The sequence below is a fragment of the Bos javanicus genome, chromosome 12, assembly GCF_032452875.1.
Source record: "Bos javanicus breed banteng chromosome 12, ARS-OSU_banteng_1.0, whole genome shotgun sequence".
Lineage (NCBI taxonomy): Eukaryota > Metazoa > Chordata > Mammalia > Artiodactyla > Bovidae > Bos > Bos javanicus.
The window spans coordinates 23,365,650-23,385,283 of NC_083879.1; the positions used below are offsets into that span (position 1 = coordinate 23,365,650).

Consider the following 19,634-nt stretch of genomic DNA (forward strand, 5'->3'; position numbering starts at 1 on the left):
GTTGCTTCAGTCGTGTCCGACTCTGTGAGACCCCACAGACGGCGGCCCACCAGGCTCCCCCGTCCCTGGGATTCTCCAGGCAAGAACACTGGAGTGGGTTGCCATTTCCTTCCAATGCATGAAAGTGAAAAGTGAAAGGGAAGTCGCTCAGTCATGTCCAACTCTTAGCGACCCCATGGACTGCAGCCTACCAGGCTCCTCCATCCATGGGATTTTCCAGGCAAGAGTACAGGAGTGGGTTGCCATTGCCTTCTCTGGATAAGGACAACTAACTACAAATAATTCATAAACTTAATTTTGGACATCATTTTATGTCTATTTTGCCAGTAAATAATCCAGAGAGAGAGAGAGACTAATTGATTTGTTTTATACTTCTAAAAATAAATGGTGAAATGATCCAAAAGTTTGAAGAAGAAAAGGGATGGATGAAATGTGTTTATGACAAGCTCGTGAAGCCCAGAGAATTCATGGTCTCTATAGTTGGTCATCTGTTCCCCTTTTCACTGCCTTACATTAACACAAAATTTTCAAGCTTGACGTTTTGGATTGTTGGTATTCTATAAACTAAAAAAGACTATCTTCTTGGCTATGACATACATTTTCCATGTAATAGAATATTCAGGAAAGTTATTATTTAATATCGAATGACCATAATGAAGGTAAAGATTGTTGAAAATGAAAGTAGACTCAAACATCTAGCAACTTTACTCAAAATTTCCTTAAATCCTAAGACATATAGTCTGTAAATCAAAAAGGAGATGCCTGGAAATAAATTCCATTGACTTTGTTTTTCTGAAGGAAGTTAACTTAAAGGAGTATGTGCATCTGTATTTCAGGTAAATGGATATTTCTCTTCTTTTTCTTAAGGACACCAGCACCAACGCAGTGCGAGTACAACTCATCCGGACATCCCGAGAGCCCCCATACCTTCCGACACAGGGTGATAGTCCTCTCCAGAAGTGGCCGAGCCATCCTTGGTGTGAACTCTCACGATGGAAACTTTTGAAGTGTCTCCTTGGCGAATCACTGGAATTTTTATAACCACTGACTGTCCTGGTTCTTTGGGTTCACTGACGCTGAATTTGGTCTCTCCAAATTTAATAATTGTCTCTGAAACAGTAGGAAACACGGGCAAATTAGTTTGTAAAGGGAATGCTTTTTCCTTCATTTCTGACAGTTTTTTTTTTTCCACGTGTGTGCATGTTAAGTTGTTTCAGTCATATCCAACTCTTTGGGACCCTGTGGACTGCAGCCCGCCAGGCTCCTCTGTCTATGGGATTCTCCAGGCAAGAATACTGGAGTGGGTTGCTATGCCCTTCTTCAGGGGATCTTCCTGACCCAGGAATTGAACCCCTGTCTCCTGCATTGGCAGACGGGTTCTTTACCACTAGTGCCTCCTGGGAAGCCCCTTTTTCATGTGGGAGGAGCTTAATTATATCATATGCTGGGCTTCTCTCTGTTCCCTCAGTATAACTGGTGAGTGTGTCAGGAGAAACTGGGCATGCGTGGCCCAGCTCCTTACTTGGAAATTAACCAGCCCCCAGAAATCGCGTGCTCTGGGCTGTCTCTGTGTGCCAAAAATTTTTACATGAGTGGGCCACTGACTGCGGGAGGGGAGGGAAGAAACTGTTGCTCCAGAATTACCTGCACTGAAGGCAGGAGGAGGAACAAGCAGGTATGAGTGCTCTGGACTCAGCATTTACGTATAAACAATGTTCTTCAACATCAACTTACGGTTTAAATGGTTTACTGCCTTCTCCATTTATCTTAGTCTTTTTCCTATTTCTTTTTAACAATCTTTTTTTTTAAAAGTTCTTTTTATTTATTTAGCTGCACCACACGGCATGTGGGAGCTCGAGTCTCCAAATAGGGTTTGAACCTGCACCATCTGCATTGGAAGGTGGAGACTTAACCACTGGACCACCTAGGAAGTCCCCTTTTTCCTATTTCTCAACCACTTAAAAAGCCTAGTCAGGAAGAGGGGCTTATTTTCTGAGCTACCTAAAACTTGAACACAGATGGATTTCAGTTCCCAATTTACAGCTGAGCACAAGACACGGCTTCTTACTATCAGCATCGTCTCGGATCCTTATCAGAGTTTCATTTTGTTCCCCAACTGCAGCTCCAAAAGGAGAGTTGCTTTGTGGGGTGCCAAGAACCAGTCGGAGCTCCTCTACCTCCTCGTACAATACGTCATCCATCAGCTCCAGGATGCAAGGCTTTTCGATCTCCCCTGGAACGATAATCATGAAAGCAGGTCAGTCATATCCCTTAAGCCATAACGGATACCTCTGCAGTAGAAGGTAAACACCACGAGGGTGGGGATGTTGTTTTGTCCCTTGCTGCATCAGTAGTGCAAAGAGCTATGTCTAGCATGTAATAAGCCTTCAGTTACTATTTGCTGAATGAACAACGAGGTTTGAATGTATGCAATGACAGGTTCCTATTAGTACAGGGAATTTCTTCTGTCTTTAAGTTTTGTTACTCATGTCTGAAAACAAGGGGAAAAGAGCAAATGTTAATGTCATTTACAAATTTCTAACATTATGATCAGGATGCAAATTTAGCAAATTTGTACCAGTTGGTCATTGTCAAATGGATCACAGTACATGTTTCTTGGACTGTATAGTCCATGGGGTCGCAAAGAGTCAGACATGACTGAGCGACTTTCACTTTCACTTTTCACATGTTTCTTACACAATTATTGGATCAAAGTAGTCAAGTATTTTAAGACATTGAATCCATATTGAAAACGTGACACCTATTTCTTTTCATTTCTATCATTTGAACACTAAGTCTTTCCCACTATTGTAAAATCTGTACATGCCATTTTCTGCTGAATAAGTTTTGAATAAACCATATAGCATGTGTGCTCAGTCGTGTCTGACTCTTTGCGACCCCATGGACTGTAGCCCGCCAGGCTTCTCTGTCCATGGGATTCTCCCAGCAAGAATACTGGAGTGGGTTGCCATTTCCTCCTCCAGGGGGATCTTCCTGACCCAGGGATCAAACTTGTACCTCTGCATTGGCAGGTGGGTTCTTAACCGCTGATCCACGAGGGAAGCCCAAACAATATAGCACATCACTAGAAACTAATCAACACACTGACGCAGAAACCAAAGGGAAATGCATTCAACCTGTTAAAATCAACCTCACTTCATTGTCATCTAGTGCACGTTAAGCCATGTCAGAAGCTTGAGGGAATCAAGAACTTGTAGAATCAAGTATCCTTGATAGATACTTCACACCCAAAACTTGGCTTCTGCAAACTCCAAACAAAAACTTCAAGCTGACACGTACCAGGGAGGAATGTGATGATGGAGATGTCAGTATTGGGGCGTTCTTCGAAGTCCATCATCACCTGTGCAGAGCCCTGTCGCGTGTAGCATCTCACTGAAGACCTGTACCGGGTATCCCCACTCCGGTGGATCGTGGCGACTATCTGCCCATCATTTTCATTGCCAGTGTATACTCGTTCTTTGAATTGCATCTTAGGTACTGCAGAAAACACAAGAACATAAATACCTGAATCAAAGTGAACAGAAATTTGAGGAAAATGGAATTTCAGAAAACATGGCTCAGTGGGAAGAATACCAAAACAACAACAACAAGAACTGGATCCCAGTCTCTGCTCGGTTACTGGCCGGTGTTTTGGGCTTGAGCTAACCACTTAACCCAGAGTTGCGATTTCCTTATCCTTGACATTTTGCTCTGCCTCTTTTGTGGAGTAGGGAGACACAACGAAATGGGAAAAAGTAGATAAAACCAGAGACTTTAAGATATCTGTATCTATATACATTGGGTTTCCCTCATAGCTCAGTCGGTAAAGAATCTGCCTGCAATGCAGGAGACCTGGGTTCAATTCTTGGGTCAGGAAGATCCCCTGGAGAAGGAAATGGCAACCCACTCCACTATTCTTGCCTGGAGAATCCCATAGACAGAGAAGCCTGGTGGGCTATAGTCCATGGGTTTGCAAGAGTTGGACATGACTTAGCCACTAAACCACCACCATCTATATATATTGCTTAATCAAGAGCCTTTCAAAATTTCTTCATATGAAAAACATTAAAGATTGTGTACATAATTACAAGCATAGTTACCCAGACCATAATGGAAAAGATGACAATGACTATAATATATATATTACATAATACATGTGGAATTGCATCAAGAAGTGTTAGTTGCTCAGTCATGTCTGACTCTTTGCGACCCCATGGACTATAGTCCACCAGGCTTCTCTGTCCAAGGGATTCTCTAGGCAAGAATACTGGAGTGGGTTGCCATTCCCTTCTCCAGGGGATCTTCCTGACCCAGGGATTGAACCCTGGTCTCCTGCACTGCAGGCAGATTCTTTACTGTCTGAGCCACCAGGGAAGCCTTTATAGAAAACACAGGTGACACCTATACTGGGTCAATTAACTATAGATCTCATTGACGAGTTAGACTCCTCCAAGTAATGCCAAGATCATCATGGTAGAAGGTTATTTAGAATTTCCTTTCGACGATGAATCAGAGAGCCTCGCTTTTGGCATATCATTAGGAGTAATTTCAGGACTGTCTGTGTGTAAGGAGATAACAGGAAGTGTCTGGTGTTGAGAAGTGGGAAAAGACCATTAATACTCGAGGGTTTGTGCAATCTCACGCAGTTGTACCAATCTGTGGGAGGGAGTTCTTGACACACAAGCAAGGTAATGATAACAATCTCACTTTTATTTTAATTTGAAAGGAAGACTACAAGTTTTTCTTCTGAGACTGTCTAATTCTATCAAAACAATAAGAAAACAATCAGGAGAAGAAAGAAAGACTTTGTCAGCTAAGGTATTATTATGGGATGAACTGTCCGTCCACACCTCCCTCCCTGCCCCCTGTTCATAGAGTGAAGTCCTAACAACCAATACCTGAGAATATGACTTTATGTGGAGAAAGGGTCTTTACAGAACTAATGAAGGAAAAATGAGGGCATCAGCGTGGGCCTTAATTCAATATGACCGGCGCCTTTATGCAAAAGGGGAAATTTAAACACATAAATACACATAGAAGGTGATGTAAAGACACATACAGAAAAGATGGCTATCTACAAACTGAGAGCTGGAACCGTTCTTTCCCTCACATCCCTTTGAAAAGGTTGTTGCTGTTATTCAGTCGCTCAGTCAGGTCTGACTCTTTGTGACCCCGTGGACTGCCACACGCCAGGCTCCCCTGTTCTCCACTATCTCCTGGGGTTTGCTCAAATTCACATCCATATAAAGCCTAGTTTATCATTTTACTTAACATTTATGTAAACACTAGCCATCTTTTTACTTATGGTCATCAGTTAATAAACACTCACAATCTGAGACAGAATCATTTATGGTCACCGTGGCTTTGCTGGGGTCCCCAAGGGCTGCATTCATAGGCATTCGGAGCACCAATTCAAATTGCTCAATACCCTCCAGCACTGGTTGTCCGAGATCATCCAAAATGATAACACGAATGGTTTGCATGTTGACTCCAGGTGCAAAATCTAAATTACGGCTGATTCCCACGTAGTCTGTTCCAGCTGTGACAGGAACAAAAGAATGTTTCAGCTGGGGACTGGCTAAATGCACACAAAATTACGAGATGAAAACTATGTTTTCAACAGACTTGTTTATAATTCTTTAAAAAATATATTGACTAGCATAACATTACAGAGAAGTGTATTTAATGAAATGTAAAAGATTAGCATTTACATTGGATATGAGATGGTAGCTCAAAGACCAGGTTCCTAACTCTGTCGTATCTATGTCTAAGGTTATTTTACTTTTCTGTTATTTTAGCTTTCTGTCTTGTAGTTTATCTATTTTGGAATTCTCAATTAGAGCTAATAAAAATCAGGTCTAAAAATAATCAGCATATCAATCAAGTATTTGATCATAACAAGTTATGAAATATAAACATGGAAATAGTTAACCATAGTTAAAAAACCATTTTTTATTTTCAGAAGTTACTACAGAACATCTTATTTAGGTGTGTGATTGCCTGCTGGTTAAAGCAACATATTTTAGATATAAGCTTTTGTCCAACACACTTCACCCATTCCTATCCCTGGCAAAGAAAGCAATCTTTAATTCTCAAAGACATATTTCGCTTTTAGTGTATTATTTTTCAGACTGTGGGGTGCATACTAATGTTGACACCTCCATATATGTCTAAAGTATTTAAGAAACAAAACTTTCTCTTAATCTTTAGGCATGACATCCATGAAGACTGGGAACAGGGGAGACAGTTCAGTATTATCTCTTTGTTTTCATATCTAATGCTCTTCTAACTCTCATTTTGTATCTATTTACCTCTGAATATGCAACTATAATTAAGTACATGTCTTTATTTTTAAAAATCTCTGTATCTCGTTGTGTTTCTTTTTGTATTTTTCTTGTTCTCTGCTTCTACATCTTTATTCTCATCTCTCTGATTGGAATGTTCTCTAAAGAAATGACTAATTTGGCTAAACAAAGGTTTATTGGACACGGACCACATTCAAAGCACTCTACTGGTTCTACGACATTTAAAAAGTGAAAACTTAAGGGTGACTTTTAAAATGGAACGGCCACTACTTGCTTTGTGTGTGAGCATGTGATGAGTGTCTTATGTGTGCGTGTGTGTATGAATGAGAAAGAGGTATTGTACTATTGTACAAAATTGTACTAAATTGTACTATTGTTCATTTAATTTTTTTGAAGTATTTTCATTTACTTATTTATTGGGCTGCACTGGGTCTTAGTTGCAGATGTCACGGTTTCAGCACGTGGGATCTAGTTCCCTGACCAGTTCGATAACTGGATCTCTTGCATTGGGATCATGGAGTCTTAGCCACTGGGCCACCAGGGAAGTCCTTTATTGGTCATTTACATGAGACAAAGAGAAGGCAATTTCATATCTTATGCTTGTCCTAAGTTTCATGATCAACTTTTTGCACATGTAGATTCCAGAATCAAAGGCAACCATGTGTCAGCTAGGACAGATTGTATAATGAAAGGTAGAAAAAGTCTTTGGGGCTCAAGTACTTATGGGGATGTTTGTTTAAAATGAAGAGGGAGCTAAGCCAGAGATCCACACCTGCATGACACTTAAATGTCACTAGATTCTGTAAGGGTGGCCAGCAAGATTATTCCTGTTGTGCAAATGACGCCATAGGATTCAGCCATGGTAGATTTGCCAGGTATAGATAGAACCTGTTCAGGCAAAAAAAGGCTTTCAAAGTTAGAGTTCTTGACTAACACGTTCATAACTTAGCTTTCGATTTGTGGCCCTGGGGTGCATTTTCTCACAATAGTAAACAGAGTGTAAATTTACTTACTATATAGCAATAACATCAGGAAAAAAGTACATTCAATCAGACTGCTTCAACAGAAGTGAAGTATTTGGGCTTTAAGGTATTTTGTCATAAGAAGTTGAAAATTGTAGAATCATCAAAAAGAATCATTGTAGGAAACTGCTCACCATCGGCTGAGGGAGGGTCTGTTTTCTGCGATGTCACGGTGACACTAGAAGCCTGGGACAGGTCAGTGCCGCTCCTCCACACCCGCACCTCCACCGAGCCCGCACTCTCATCCACGGAGTACTCGACGTCACCAAAGTAGAAGACAGGTTCTGTGAAGAAGGAAACAGAAACCACTTCTCTTACATTTGCTTTTCCACATCAAACTCTACATACGTAATTACCAAGAATAGTTAGCCTCACCTCATAGACATCCTTAGAAGGTCATATTATTTCCTTTTAGCAAGATAACACCTCTGTATTTAATTTATTTTGGCCATGCCATGTGGAGCCAGAGTCCTAGAACCCTGACCAGGGACCAAACCAGTGCCCTCTGCTTTGGGAGCACTGCGTCTTAGCCAGTGGACCACCAGGGAGGTCCTGATGACATCTCTTTAATGTCTAGACTTCTACAAGGCTTCAGATTAAAATGTCTCTGTTGAAAAACAGAAATACACACAGTAAAGTGTCTAATGGAACTTTTTTTATGGCTTGTTTTGGTTTTGTTTTGGCCTTGTCTTGCAGCTTGCTGGAACTTAATTCCCAGACCAGGGGTCGAATCAGTGCCCCCTGCAGTGGAAGCTCGGAGTCTTAACCACTGGACTGCCAGGGACGTCCCTCTAACGGAACATTCTTCTTTTGAGGCATATGAGTTACTTTGTCCCCTGTACGTGGAATTATGAATGGTTCCTAAATGCATTTCCTAAACATTTAGCTGGTAAAATAGCAACAAAATGAAACAAAATAAATAAGACTGAAATTTTATAAATTTGGCCTGACTGGTCAAAATGTCTCCTACTAAGTTATCACTTTGGAGACTATTTGTATAATGACATCTTCTAGTCCACTGAAAGTGAAAGTTGCTCAGCCCTGTTTCTCTGTGAATCCATGGACTATATAGTCCATGAAATTCTCCAGGCCAGAATACCGGAGTGGGTAACTGTTCCCTTCTCCAGGGGATCTTCCCAACCCAGGGATCAAACTCAGATCTCCCGCATTGCAGGCAGATTCTTTACCTGCTGAGCCACCAGGGAAGCCCAAGAATACTGGAGTGGGTAGCCTGTCCCTTCTCCAGAGGATGTTCCTGACCCAAGAATTGAATCGGGGTCTCAGCAATACATGAACCATGAACTTCTAGATGTTCAAGCTGGTTTTAGAAAAGGCAGAGGAACCAGAAATCAAATTGCCAACATTTGCTGGATCATCGAAAAAGCAAGAGAGTTCCAGAAAAACATCTATTTCTGCTTTATTGACTATGCCAAAGCCTTTGACTGTGTGGATCACAATAAACTGGAAAATTCTGAAAGAGTTGGGAATACCAGACCACCGTGCCTCTTAAGAAACTTGTATGCAGATCAGGAAGCAACAGTTAGAACTGGACATGGAACAACAGACTGGTTCCAAATAGGAAAAGGAGTACGTCAAGGCTGTATATTGTCACCCTGCTCATTTAACTTATATGCAGAGTACATCATGAGAAATGCTGGGCTGGATGAAGCACAAGCTGGAATCAAGATTGCTGGGAGAAATATCAATAACCTCAGATATGCAGATGACACCACCCTTATGGCAGAAAGTGAAGAGGAACTCAAAAGCCTCTTGATGAAAGTGAAAGAGGAGAGTGAAAAAGTTGGCTTAAAGCTCAATATTCAGAAAACAAAGATCATGGCATCCGGTCCCATCACTTCATGGTAAATAGATGGGGAAACAGTGGAAACAGTGGCTGACTTTATTTTTTGGGGCTCCAAAATCACTGCAGATGGTGATTGCAGCCATGAAATTAAAAGACACTTACTCCTTGGAAGGAAAGTTATGACCAACCTAGACAGCATATTAAAAGCAGAGACATTACTTTGTCAACAAAGGTCCGTCTAGTCAAGGCTAGTCAAAGGTCCGTCTAGTCAAGGTTTTTCCAGTGGTCATGTATGGATGTGAGAGTTGGACTATAAAGAAAGCTGAGCACTGAAGAATTTATGTTTTGAACTGTGGTGTTGGAGAAGACTCTTGAGAGTCCCTTGGACTGCAAGGAGATCCAACCAGTCAATCTTAAAGGAAATCAGTCCTGAATATTCATTGGAAGGACTGACGCTGAAGCTGAAACTCCAATCCTTTGGCTACCTGATGTGAAGAACTGACTCATTGGAAAAGACCCTGATGCTGGGAAAGATTGAAGGCAGGAGGAGAAGGGGATGACAGAGGATGACATGGTTGGATGGCATCACTGACTCAATGGACATGAGTTTGAGTAAACTCTGGGAGTTGGTGATGGACAGGGAGGCCTGGTGTGCTGCAGTTCATGGGGTCACAAAGAGTTGGACACGACTGAGTGTCTGAACTGAACTGATAAGGTTTTGAGGGTACTCTATACCAATGGAGGTTCCACTAGAGAAATAATCTCATACCAAGGAGTTTACATTTATCTTAAACATGTATGAAAATTGTGTGACTCAGGTCATTAAAATAGACACATACATTGGAGACTTTATATTTGTTTCCAGTACTGATGATGAATTCCCCTTGTGACCAGGAGTTTACCTTGCAAAACAGCCGGGAGTCTGAGGGACTGCAGTTAACTGACTAATGAAGAAAGTAGAGAGATGATTTGTGAGTTTGCTTTAAAAATTCCCCAGACTTATTCTGAAATATTTATAGGCTCATGAGAAAAGGCAAAAATAGCATATAAAGCATATACTTTACCCACTGTGAGCTTATTTTATAAGCAACCATTAACAAAGATAAATTAATTGCATATATTCACTTAATAAGGCAAACAGCCTTTGGCTCGAGACATTTTAGTCATCTGTGTTTGGTTTTACAAGACTCCAAAGGACTAAGTCTAAAAGGTCACACAACTCACATCAGTGTTTCCTAAAAGGCAGGGCCATTCAGGAGATGACTATCCCATTTCAGAGCGTCTAATTGAATTATCAAACACAAAAATCAGACAAAACTCTGCAATTGTGGCTCACAGCCACACAGGAAAGCCAGTTTGGGGTACTGCTCAAGTGGAGTAAAGATTCTTTATTTTCCTGTCTGCAAGATAAATCATCTTCATTGAAACTGGTGTTTTCTTTGTTTCTTCCTAAGGCATGTATAATAAAAAGCATAGACCTCCGTGGACTCTTGAATAATACACAACCAACCTTGGACATTTTGCCTGCATGCTTTGGTTCATGAAACGATAAACCTGCCCATAGCATACTTTCACCGGCCTCTCATCCTTTAGACTTGGAGGGTGCCTGGGCATGTCAGTGGATGTGTGCGGATGAAGGTTATCTTATTCACCTCAGCCAAGGTGGACCTCAACTACAAGCCAATAAATTCCTTACATTTCTCACACCTGAGGAGGGGGCAAAGGTGAAGACAGAACTCTGAAAATGCTTACTTGGACCAGACAGCTGCATCAAGCACATCTGTATGTCTTTTAAAAGGCTTTTATTAACATAATTATGGCAGAGGCCTGATCATTGGCATCCAGCGAGTAATCTAAGGCTCTTGACATTTCTGACAAACCACATCATTGTGCAGATTAGATATGGGTTATGGGGGAGATCTGGGAAGTGCAGTAAGGAAGACCCCCTATTTAATCATGATCCCTCCTGTCCTCCTGTCTCTCTACGCCTCCCAGACACATACTAGAGGTGGAACAGAATAAAATCATGTGAGGGAAGGTGATCATCAATCACCACATGGGCTCCGCAGAGCCAAAGCTCTGTTCTGCCTGTGTGTGTTCAGACTCACTCCGTCAACTGTAGGTCACGTGTTTTTATGGTATCGCTCAATGTGCATTTCAGTAAGAAAAAATGTTTTACATAGTACTCTGAAAAATTTTAATCCTAATTGTTGTTAAGAATGAAGAGTAATGATAACAGTTACCATATGTAGGACATTTATTATGGGTCTGACCTATGTTCTGTGTGTGTGAGAGAGAGAGAAAACAAGAGAGAAGAAGAGAGACAAGTGGGAGGTAACGGTGCATGTAACAATACATAATAAGATTTATGGGAATAATGCAAACAACATTTTCATATCACCATTGTGTAGTATGTAGTAACCTCCAGCAGAAAGAAAGAGGGAAGATGGAAGAAGGATTTTAATCCTAAATCTCTCAATTTTATTATCGCAGGTAATAGAAGGCATTAAGAAAGATTTCTTTCCTTAAGATGGACTTTTGCCTATCTATGGATTTGAGTTATTTATGTAATTTCTCTTCCTCTCTGTGCTCTATTCATGATGACTGGCAAATTGGTCTACTATTCAATTTGAAATCTTTGTGATTAAAGTATAAAGTGACTATAATGAAATTAAAACACAATTGAATATTTTTAGAAGAGAAACAGCTCTTGTTAACTGCCTAGTTTCAATTTCTCAATACCTCATCATCCGTCTCTAAAACTTAAATACTATTTATAATTGTCATCATTTGGACAGAATCTCATGTAATATGAAGGACTTAAACATTCTCAAGCAATGAGTTGAGTTATAAATAATCACTCAAAATAACTGGCAAGAGGTTACTGGACATTTTAATGCATAGATAATAATCAAGTAAAAGGAAGAAAGAATAGATGCATGAAAACTGTCAAAAGCTGAAAGACATTTGGGCAAAATCCAAAAAAATTGCTTGTTCTTGCAAAACTATTATAATTTATAAGTAAGATTTTAACTCACCTTTCTTTGGTACAATGCTTGTTTGTTTTTATATGGGCACTTGGTTTCTCCAAAAGTTAAGTAACTGTAAACCTTTGTCTATTAGTTTTATAAATGTCCACATTACAACTTCAAGCAAATCAGAAAAAAAAGACCCATTTAATTTTGTGAACAAAAAAAATTTTTTTTGTCATGCGCTATGGCATGGATCTTAGTTCCCCAAGCAGGGATTGAATCCGTGCCCCCTGCATTGGAAGCAAAGAGTCTTAACCACTGGACCACTAGGAGAGTCCCTAGAGTCAGATCTTAAATACACGCTGTGTCTTGTAAGTTCACAGTCTTAATAAAGAAAAGTCAGTGGCTGATATTACTACCTGGAATAAGAGAACGATCAATTAAAGTCGTGTATGCCACAGCCCACATCCACAAAATGCCATAAAACAGTCATTCTTCCCCACTCCATCATCCACAGAAAACATGCAGAATGCATGTTAATTCCCTCTGGAGACAAAAGATAAGTTATATCCAAATAGTGTGTGAGCACCACAAGGAAAGTTTTAGCTTGGCCACATGACATAGTGTGAAATTAAGGGAAGCCAAGCTTTACTCTCTGTATCCTTTGTGGTCTTAACACTTTTAAATAAAGGGCACAGATCAAGGCAATGACTACAGAAAAGTCTGTTTTAGTTCATTAAACATTAATATGCCTTTCAAGGTTGGAGAGACTTTCAACACAAATAACACAGATAGGATCATGTCTATTTCTTACAAACAAAGCTGATGAGGACGGCTCGACAAGTCGCACAACACACACACCTGCAGTGAAGACAAAGGGAAAATAACTCGTTTTTCCCCACAGGGAAAAAGTGAACTTTTTTCCCTTGCTGAGTCTGTGGTGTCTAGATTGATGTTTACAATTACTTTGTGTCTCAGGAGATGAAAGGAAGAGGTGCCTGAAGTAATTGCTATCTGGAGCCAAATCTTATTTACTCACGTGTACCTGGACTATCAGTTAAGTAGGCGTTGTAGCTCTAAGATGTTTGCTTAGAACTGAATGAAAAGAAAAATACACAAAAACTTTTATGCCGTCTTTTGGTTCAGTGCTGTAAACAATAGAAAGGAACCTCCCTAAATTATCTCCAACTCAGATCTCTCTTCTGAGCTTTGGACCTTGATAACCAGCTACCTATACAGTCCCATGCCACAGGCACCTCCAGGCAAACTCGCAGTAGACTCACCACCACTGCCCCGCCCCTGCTTCTCTCTCTGTCACAGCCACTACCCTAGATACAGCCAGCATCACCCACCATTGAACCCCTCTAGCAGCCACTCAGCCAGGTTCCTAACCAGAGGCCATCCACCAAAGAAAATCCCATCACGGTAATGCCTTTGCGGAAAGCCTGTCAAGTGTTTCAGTGCTCTTCGGATTGAAAACAGCCTTTTTTATTTTAAATATTTTATTTTATATTGGCATATAGCTGGAAGAAATACCAACAACCTCAGATATGCAGGTGATATCACTCTGATGGCAGAAACTGAAGAGGAACCAAAGAGCCTCCTGATGAGGGTGAAAGAGGAGAGAGCTAGCTTAAAACTCAACACTCAAAAATCTAAGATCATGGCATCCAGTCCCATCATTTCATGTTAATAGATGGGGGAAGAAATGGAAGCAGTGACAAATTTTCTTTTCTTGCGTTCCAAAATCACTGTGGACCATGACTGTGGAGTCATGAAATTAAAAGATGCTTGCTCCTTGTAAGGAAAGCTATGACAAACCTAGACAGAGCATTAAAAAACAGAGACGTTACTTTGCCAACAAAGATCCATCTAGTCAAAGCGATGGTTTTTCGAATGATTGTGTATGGATGTGAGAGTTGGGCCATAAAGAAGGTTGAATGTTGAAGAATTGATACTTTCGCATAGTGGTGCTGGAGAAGACTCTTGAGAGCCCTTTGGACAGCAAGGAGATCAAACCAGTTAATATCAAAGGAAATCAACCTTGAATATTCATTGGAAGGATTGATGCTGAAGCTGAAGCTCCAGTACTCTGGCCACCTGATGTGAAGAACTGACTCACTGGAAAAGACCCTGATGCAGGGAAAGGAGAAGGGGCGGCAGAGGATGAAATGATTAGAGAGCATCATCGACTCAATGGGCATGAATTGAGCAAACTCTGGAAGACAGTGAAGGACAGGAAAGCCGGGCGTGCTGCAGTCCACAGGGTCGCAGAGTCGGACACGACTTAGTGACTGATCAATAGCCAGTTAACAATGCTGTGATAGTTTCAGGTGGACAGCAGAGAGACTCAGCCATGCATATACACATGTCCGTTCTCCACCAAACTCCTCTCCCATCCAGGCTGCCACACAACACTGAGCAGAGTTCCCTGTGCTATATAATAGGATCTTGCTGGCTATTCATTTTACATATAGCAGTGTATACATGTCCATCCCAAACTCCCTAACCATCATTTCATTAATTAAAAACGCTGGTTTGTAAAACACTAAACATTTGGTTTTAAAAACATTTGCCTTTTAAACTGCATTTTGGCCTCCTTTCTATCCAACAATCCAGTGTCTTGAATGTCAAATGTGGCATGCTCAGTCTTCACTATGCCATTGCCATTGTCTTGAACACTCTTCACTCCTCCTCATTGGGATAACTCTTGATCCTCTCAGGTTTTTGTTTAGAAGTCACTTGTGCCAGGGAGTCTCCTGTCTTCTCCATCAGAGCCCTCCCTCCCTTCAGCCTCGGCAGGCTTGCATCTCCCATAGGCTCTGAGCTCTCTAAGGGGGGGAATTCAACCTCCTTTATTCACTGATATTTTCCTAACAATGCCTGGCCATAGGGTGCTCCATTAACATTTGTGGAATGAATGAACATCCTGTAAAATAGGACCTTTAATTCGCCAGAGCAAATGAACAAATACGGGAAGTCCCCCTACACATGAACCTTCAAGTTGCGAACTTTCAAAGGTGCGAACGTGCTTTCCTGTGTCCAGACACAAAAGTTAGTTCACACGTCTGAACTGTCATGTGTGTGCAGCCTCTACAAGTGGTTGTGCTTTTGTGTACTTTATTATACAGTGCTATGTACAGCGGGCTTTCCAGGTGGCTCAGTGGTAATGAATCAGCCTGCCAGTGCAGGAGATACAGGTTCGATCCCTGGGCAGGGGAAGATTCCTTGGATGACGAAATGATAACCCACTCCAGTATTCTTGCCTGGGAAATCCCATGGACAGAGGAGCCTGGCGGGCTACAGTCCATGGGGTCACAAAAGAGTCAGACATGACCGAGCAACTAAGCATGCACACACGCACTGTACAGAGTGCAGTAACACAATATTTTTATTTTGAACCCAGAGTGTCCTGAAGCAGGTATAAAGGCAGCAGTAATGTAGCTGATATTACTGTGCTGCTGCTGCTGCTAAGTCGCTTCAGTCATGTCCGATTCTGTGCGACCCCAGAGACGGCAGCCCACCAGACTCCCCCGTCCCTGGGATTCTCCAGGCAAGAACACTGGAGTGGGTTGCCATTTCCTTTTCCAATGCATGAAAGTGAAGTCACTCAGTTGTGTCCAACTCTTAGCGACCCCACGGACTGCAGCCTACCAGGCTCCTCCATCCATGGGATTTTCCAGGCAAGAGTACTGGAGTGGGGTGCCATATTACTGTACTATAAGATTAAATATGTTTTCTTCTGGAAATAGAACTGCCTTATGACCCAGAAATCCCACTGCTGGGCATATACACTGAGGAAACCAGAATTGAAAGAGACACGTGTACCCCAATGTTCATCGCAGCACTGTTTATAATAGCCAGGACATGGAAGCAACCTAGATGTCCATCAGCAGACGAATGGATAAGAAAGCTGTGGTACAAATACACAATGGAGTATTACTCAGCCATTAAAAAGAATACATTTGAGTCAGTTCTAATGAGGTGGATGAAACTGGAGCCTATTATACAGGGTGAGGTAAGCCGGAAAGAAAAACACCAATACAGAATACTAATGCATATATATGGAATTTAGAAAGATGGTAATGACAACCCTATATGTGAGACAGCAAAAGAGACACAGATGTATAGAACAGTCTTTTGGACTCTGTGGGAGAAGGCAGGGTGGGAAAATAAATACATAAAAATGTTTTCTTAATTTTTTGTTTTTGTGTTTTGTATATATTATTAACTTAATATAGCACAGTTACAATTACAAACCTATTATAGTACTATATGGCAAATTGTGTAAGTTGGGTGAAAAGTGTTAGTTGCTCAGTCATGTCTGACTCTTTGGGATACCATGGATTGTAGCCCACCAGGCTCCTCTGTCCACAGAATTTTCCAGGCAAGAAAAATTTTCCGGGTTGCCATTTCCTTCTCTACAGGATCTTCCTAACCCAGGGGTTGAACCCAGGTTTCCTGCATTGTAGGTGAATTCTTTACCATCTGAGCCATCACTGCTTACCAAGGTTGACTTTGTTGGACTTAAGAACAAACTGGACTCACCAGTGTGCCGTCAGAATGGAATCATTTGTATGTAGGGAACTGACTGTGTGTCTTTGTGGTGGGTGAGTTAGAAGACCACAGTCCTTAGCAGCAGGGAGTAGGGGTTACAAAGCCTGAGGAGGATGAAGAAGATGTCTTTGCACTAAAATGACTGTGGAGGGCAGCCATTTGAATCTGGAGCAAGCCCACAGGGGCGAGGGAAAGCCACCACCATGAACTCCAAGAGATTTTTTTACTTTCACTTTTAAAATACTTTGCCTGCAGGCTTTTCCAGGTTAGATGTGCATCAGATTTATCCAAGGAAATTTAAAGATACCGAGGCTCGGTCTCACCTCCCATTTATCGAATCAGAATTTCCGGTGGGTGACCCCTAGGCACCAGCACTGTCTCTTTTTCTTTCTCATTTTTCAGTTGACTATATTTTTTAGAGTAGTTTTCAGTTCACAGAAAAATTGTGCAGAAGGTACAGAGGTTTACATATACCCCCCGCTCCACTCACGCATCGCACCAGTGTTTTTGAAAACCTCTACAGGTCTCAGCAATCTGCAGGTTGTTTTTTGCTTATGTCAGTGTTTTAGCAAACGGTGATTCGTGGTTAGATACAACACTATCTTACTTCATCCTTACAGCCACCCTGTGAGGTATGTGAGTCCTGTTTTCACAGACAAGGAAACTAAGGATTAGGGAAATTAAGAGATCTGCCTAAAACCACGCATCAGGGAAATAGTGGATTGTGATCCAGACCAAGAAAAAGTGTGTGTCCTTGTGTGTACGCTGAGCTGATTCAGTCGTGTCTGACTCTTTGCGACCCCATGGACTGTAGCCCGACAGGCTCCTCCATTCACAGACTCCTTCAGGCAAAAATACTGCAGTGGGTTGCCATGCCCTCCTCCAGGGGATCTTCCCAACCCAGGGGTCAACCCCACGTCTTTGTCTCTTGCATTGACAGGTGGGTTCTTTACCACGGAGCCACCTGGGAAGCCCTGTGTGCCCTTGAGCTAATTAACTTTAAGGCAAGAGAGAGGTCATAATACAAAAGGTGGTCACAAGATTTAACGAACGTAACGTTCACCCCACAGTTCAATAAATGGGAGTTAATCATACAGAAATGTTAACATAAATGTACAAAGACACATACACAGGTATATGTTGTACTTCATTTATACTAGGGCAAAACTGAAAACAAGCGCAAATTCTCCCAGAAGGAGACTGATTGTATTAAGTTCATTCATAAACTGAAACACCAGGCTAGGAAGTTGATTTTTTTCCTTTCCCTTTTTAAAGGTATATATGTATACATAAAAGCTAGTAAGACATTGATGTCTGGTTAAAGACAGTTTTGTGATTTTACACCCTCTACTTGGCTTCATCAGCAGTAATGAGAGATTAAAAATGAAAGACAGCATGACATTTCTTTTTGGTAGCTTTGAAGATTTTCACTTATCATTATTATACTTGATAAGGAATGGGACAGCTGTGCTCAAAAGCAGGTAAGCATTTCTGTGAACTAAAAGTGTAATAGAACAACAGGACTTCATAGTGGTGAGTGGAGCCAGAAGTGAATGTTTCTGCTGGTATTTTAAGGCTGTTGAACCAATACTGGAATCAAAGAAACCAAATGAAAACAGAATTCAAGGGCAAAATATAGATATTTTCAGCAATCAAAGACAAAGGTTTTACTCACTTATAGATACACATTGAGTAAAATCAAAGAGAAGAACTGAATGAAAGAGATCTGGCTAAGCAACGGATAAAATATGCTGGTAAATCCAACTACTTACTGCAAGCATAAATGATCATCATAAATGATATTTTCAACTTAATGCTGAAACTGAAACTTGAAACAACAGAGAGGAAGTTATAAATGGAGGAGTTCAGTGGGTCTCTAAACTCTTCCATGTCCTTGTCTTTTTCAAGAGAGTAAACTTTGTTAGGCAGATAGTAAATTATCTTCATTAATATTATGCTTTGCCACCAATAGGACAGAAACCAGCAGAAAATAAAAGTTTCACAAAGGATACAGAAAACTTTCTGGACAAAAGAAGAAGCTGTAAAGGAAAAATCCATACAGACAGATGCCAAATAAAAAGCACAAATATATTACTTAATTAGAATAAGGTACACTGTTTAACTTTTCTTATTTAAAACTGATAGACTGGATTAAAGAACAAAAAGACTTATAAACATAGCTGTAAACAAAACTGGAGGAAAACAGGTAAAATACAAGGATGCAAGAAGGCTATATGAAGCCAATAAGGAAGAAGGAAGGTGGTGTAGAATGTATATAGATTATATATCAAACTGCTGCCTCGTTACGTCCTAGAGATGGGATTAGGAGGAAATTTTACCTCCTTTGCTACGCGTTTCTTCCACACACTAATTTGCTATAGTTTACTTTTTTTTTTTCCCAAGTAGCATGTATTACTTTTGTAAATAGGAAGAAAAACAAAATCAGGTTAACTTCCTGACATCTGACATTATAAATGACATCTTTAAAAAAACTAGTGTTAAATAATTTTGACTGGGCCTTTCTGTACTTTTCTTTCAAAAAATACATAAACATTCTTAAGAACGACTTCATAGTTAGTCTTTAACAAGCATTTTCAAAATTTCTGTTGGAAAAATAAAGTTCAAATATAGATTTAGTATATATCAGTTTAAAGGCATGTTTTGACATTTTTTCCCCTTGCCAACTATAATTGCCTCAGAAAGAAGAAAGAAAAGACAGGACATGTCTAAAAATGCTTATAACTTAAGGACTGAACCTTTCTAAGATTTCAGCTGAGAATATGTGGGGAGCTTTTCTCCAGAAAAGACAATGTTATCAGAGATTCTACTGTCAATCTGGTTTTACTCCCAAACTCTGATTTTGTCGTTTTCAGGGTTGCTATAAGTTTAAAATAAAATTTAAATGTCAAGATCATTAGAGTTTTCTACCATCCAGTAGCCTCTGAAGAAGGCTTCCTGAATATTATTTATTCAA

General features: G+C 40.7%; 1 protein-coding gene across 1 annotated transcript in view; it reads right to left on the reverse strand.

Annotated features, from left to right (window-relative positions):
* Positions 1-19,634, reverse strand: part of FREM2 (FRAS1 related extracellular matrix 2) — a 152,552-nt gene that overhangs the window by 31,897 nt on the left and 101,021 nt on the right. The window contains exons 7-11 of the mRNA XM_061434721.1: positions 7,462-7,611; positions 5,330-5,539; positions 3,301-3,498; positions 2,069-2,233; positions 928-1,110 (exon numbers count right to left, since the gene is read on the reverse strand). Of these exons, the coding sequence (XP_061290705.1) occupies positions 928-1,110; positions 2,069-2,233; positions 3,301-3,498; positions 5,330-5,539; positions 7,462-7,611 (906 nt within the window). The remainder of the gene's footprint in view (positions 1-927; positions 1,111-2,068; positions 2,234-3,300; positions 3,499-5,329; positions 5,540-7,461; positions 7,612-19,634) is intronic.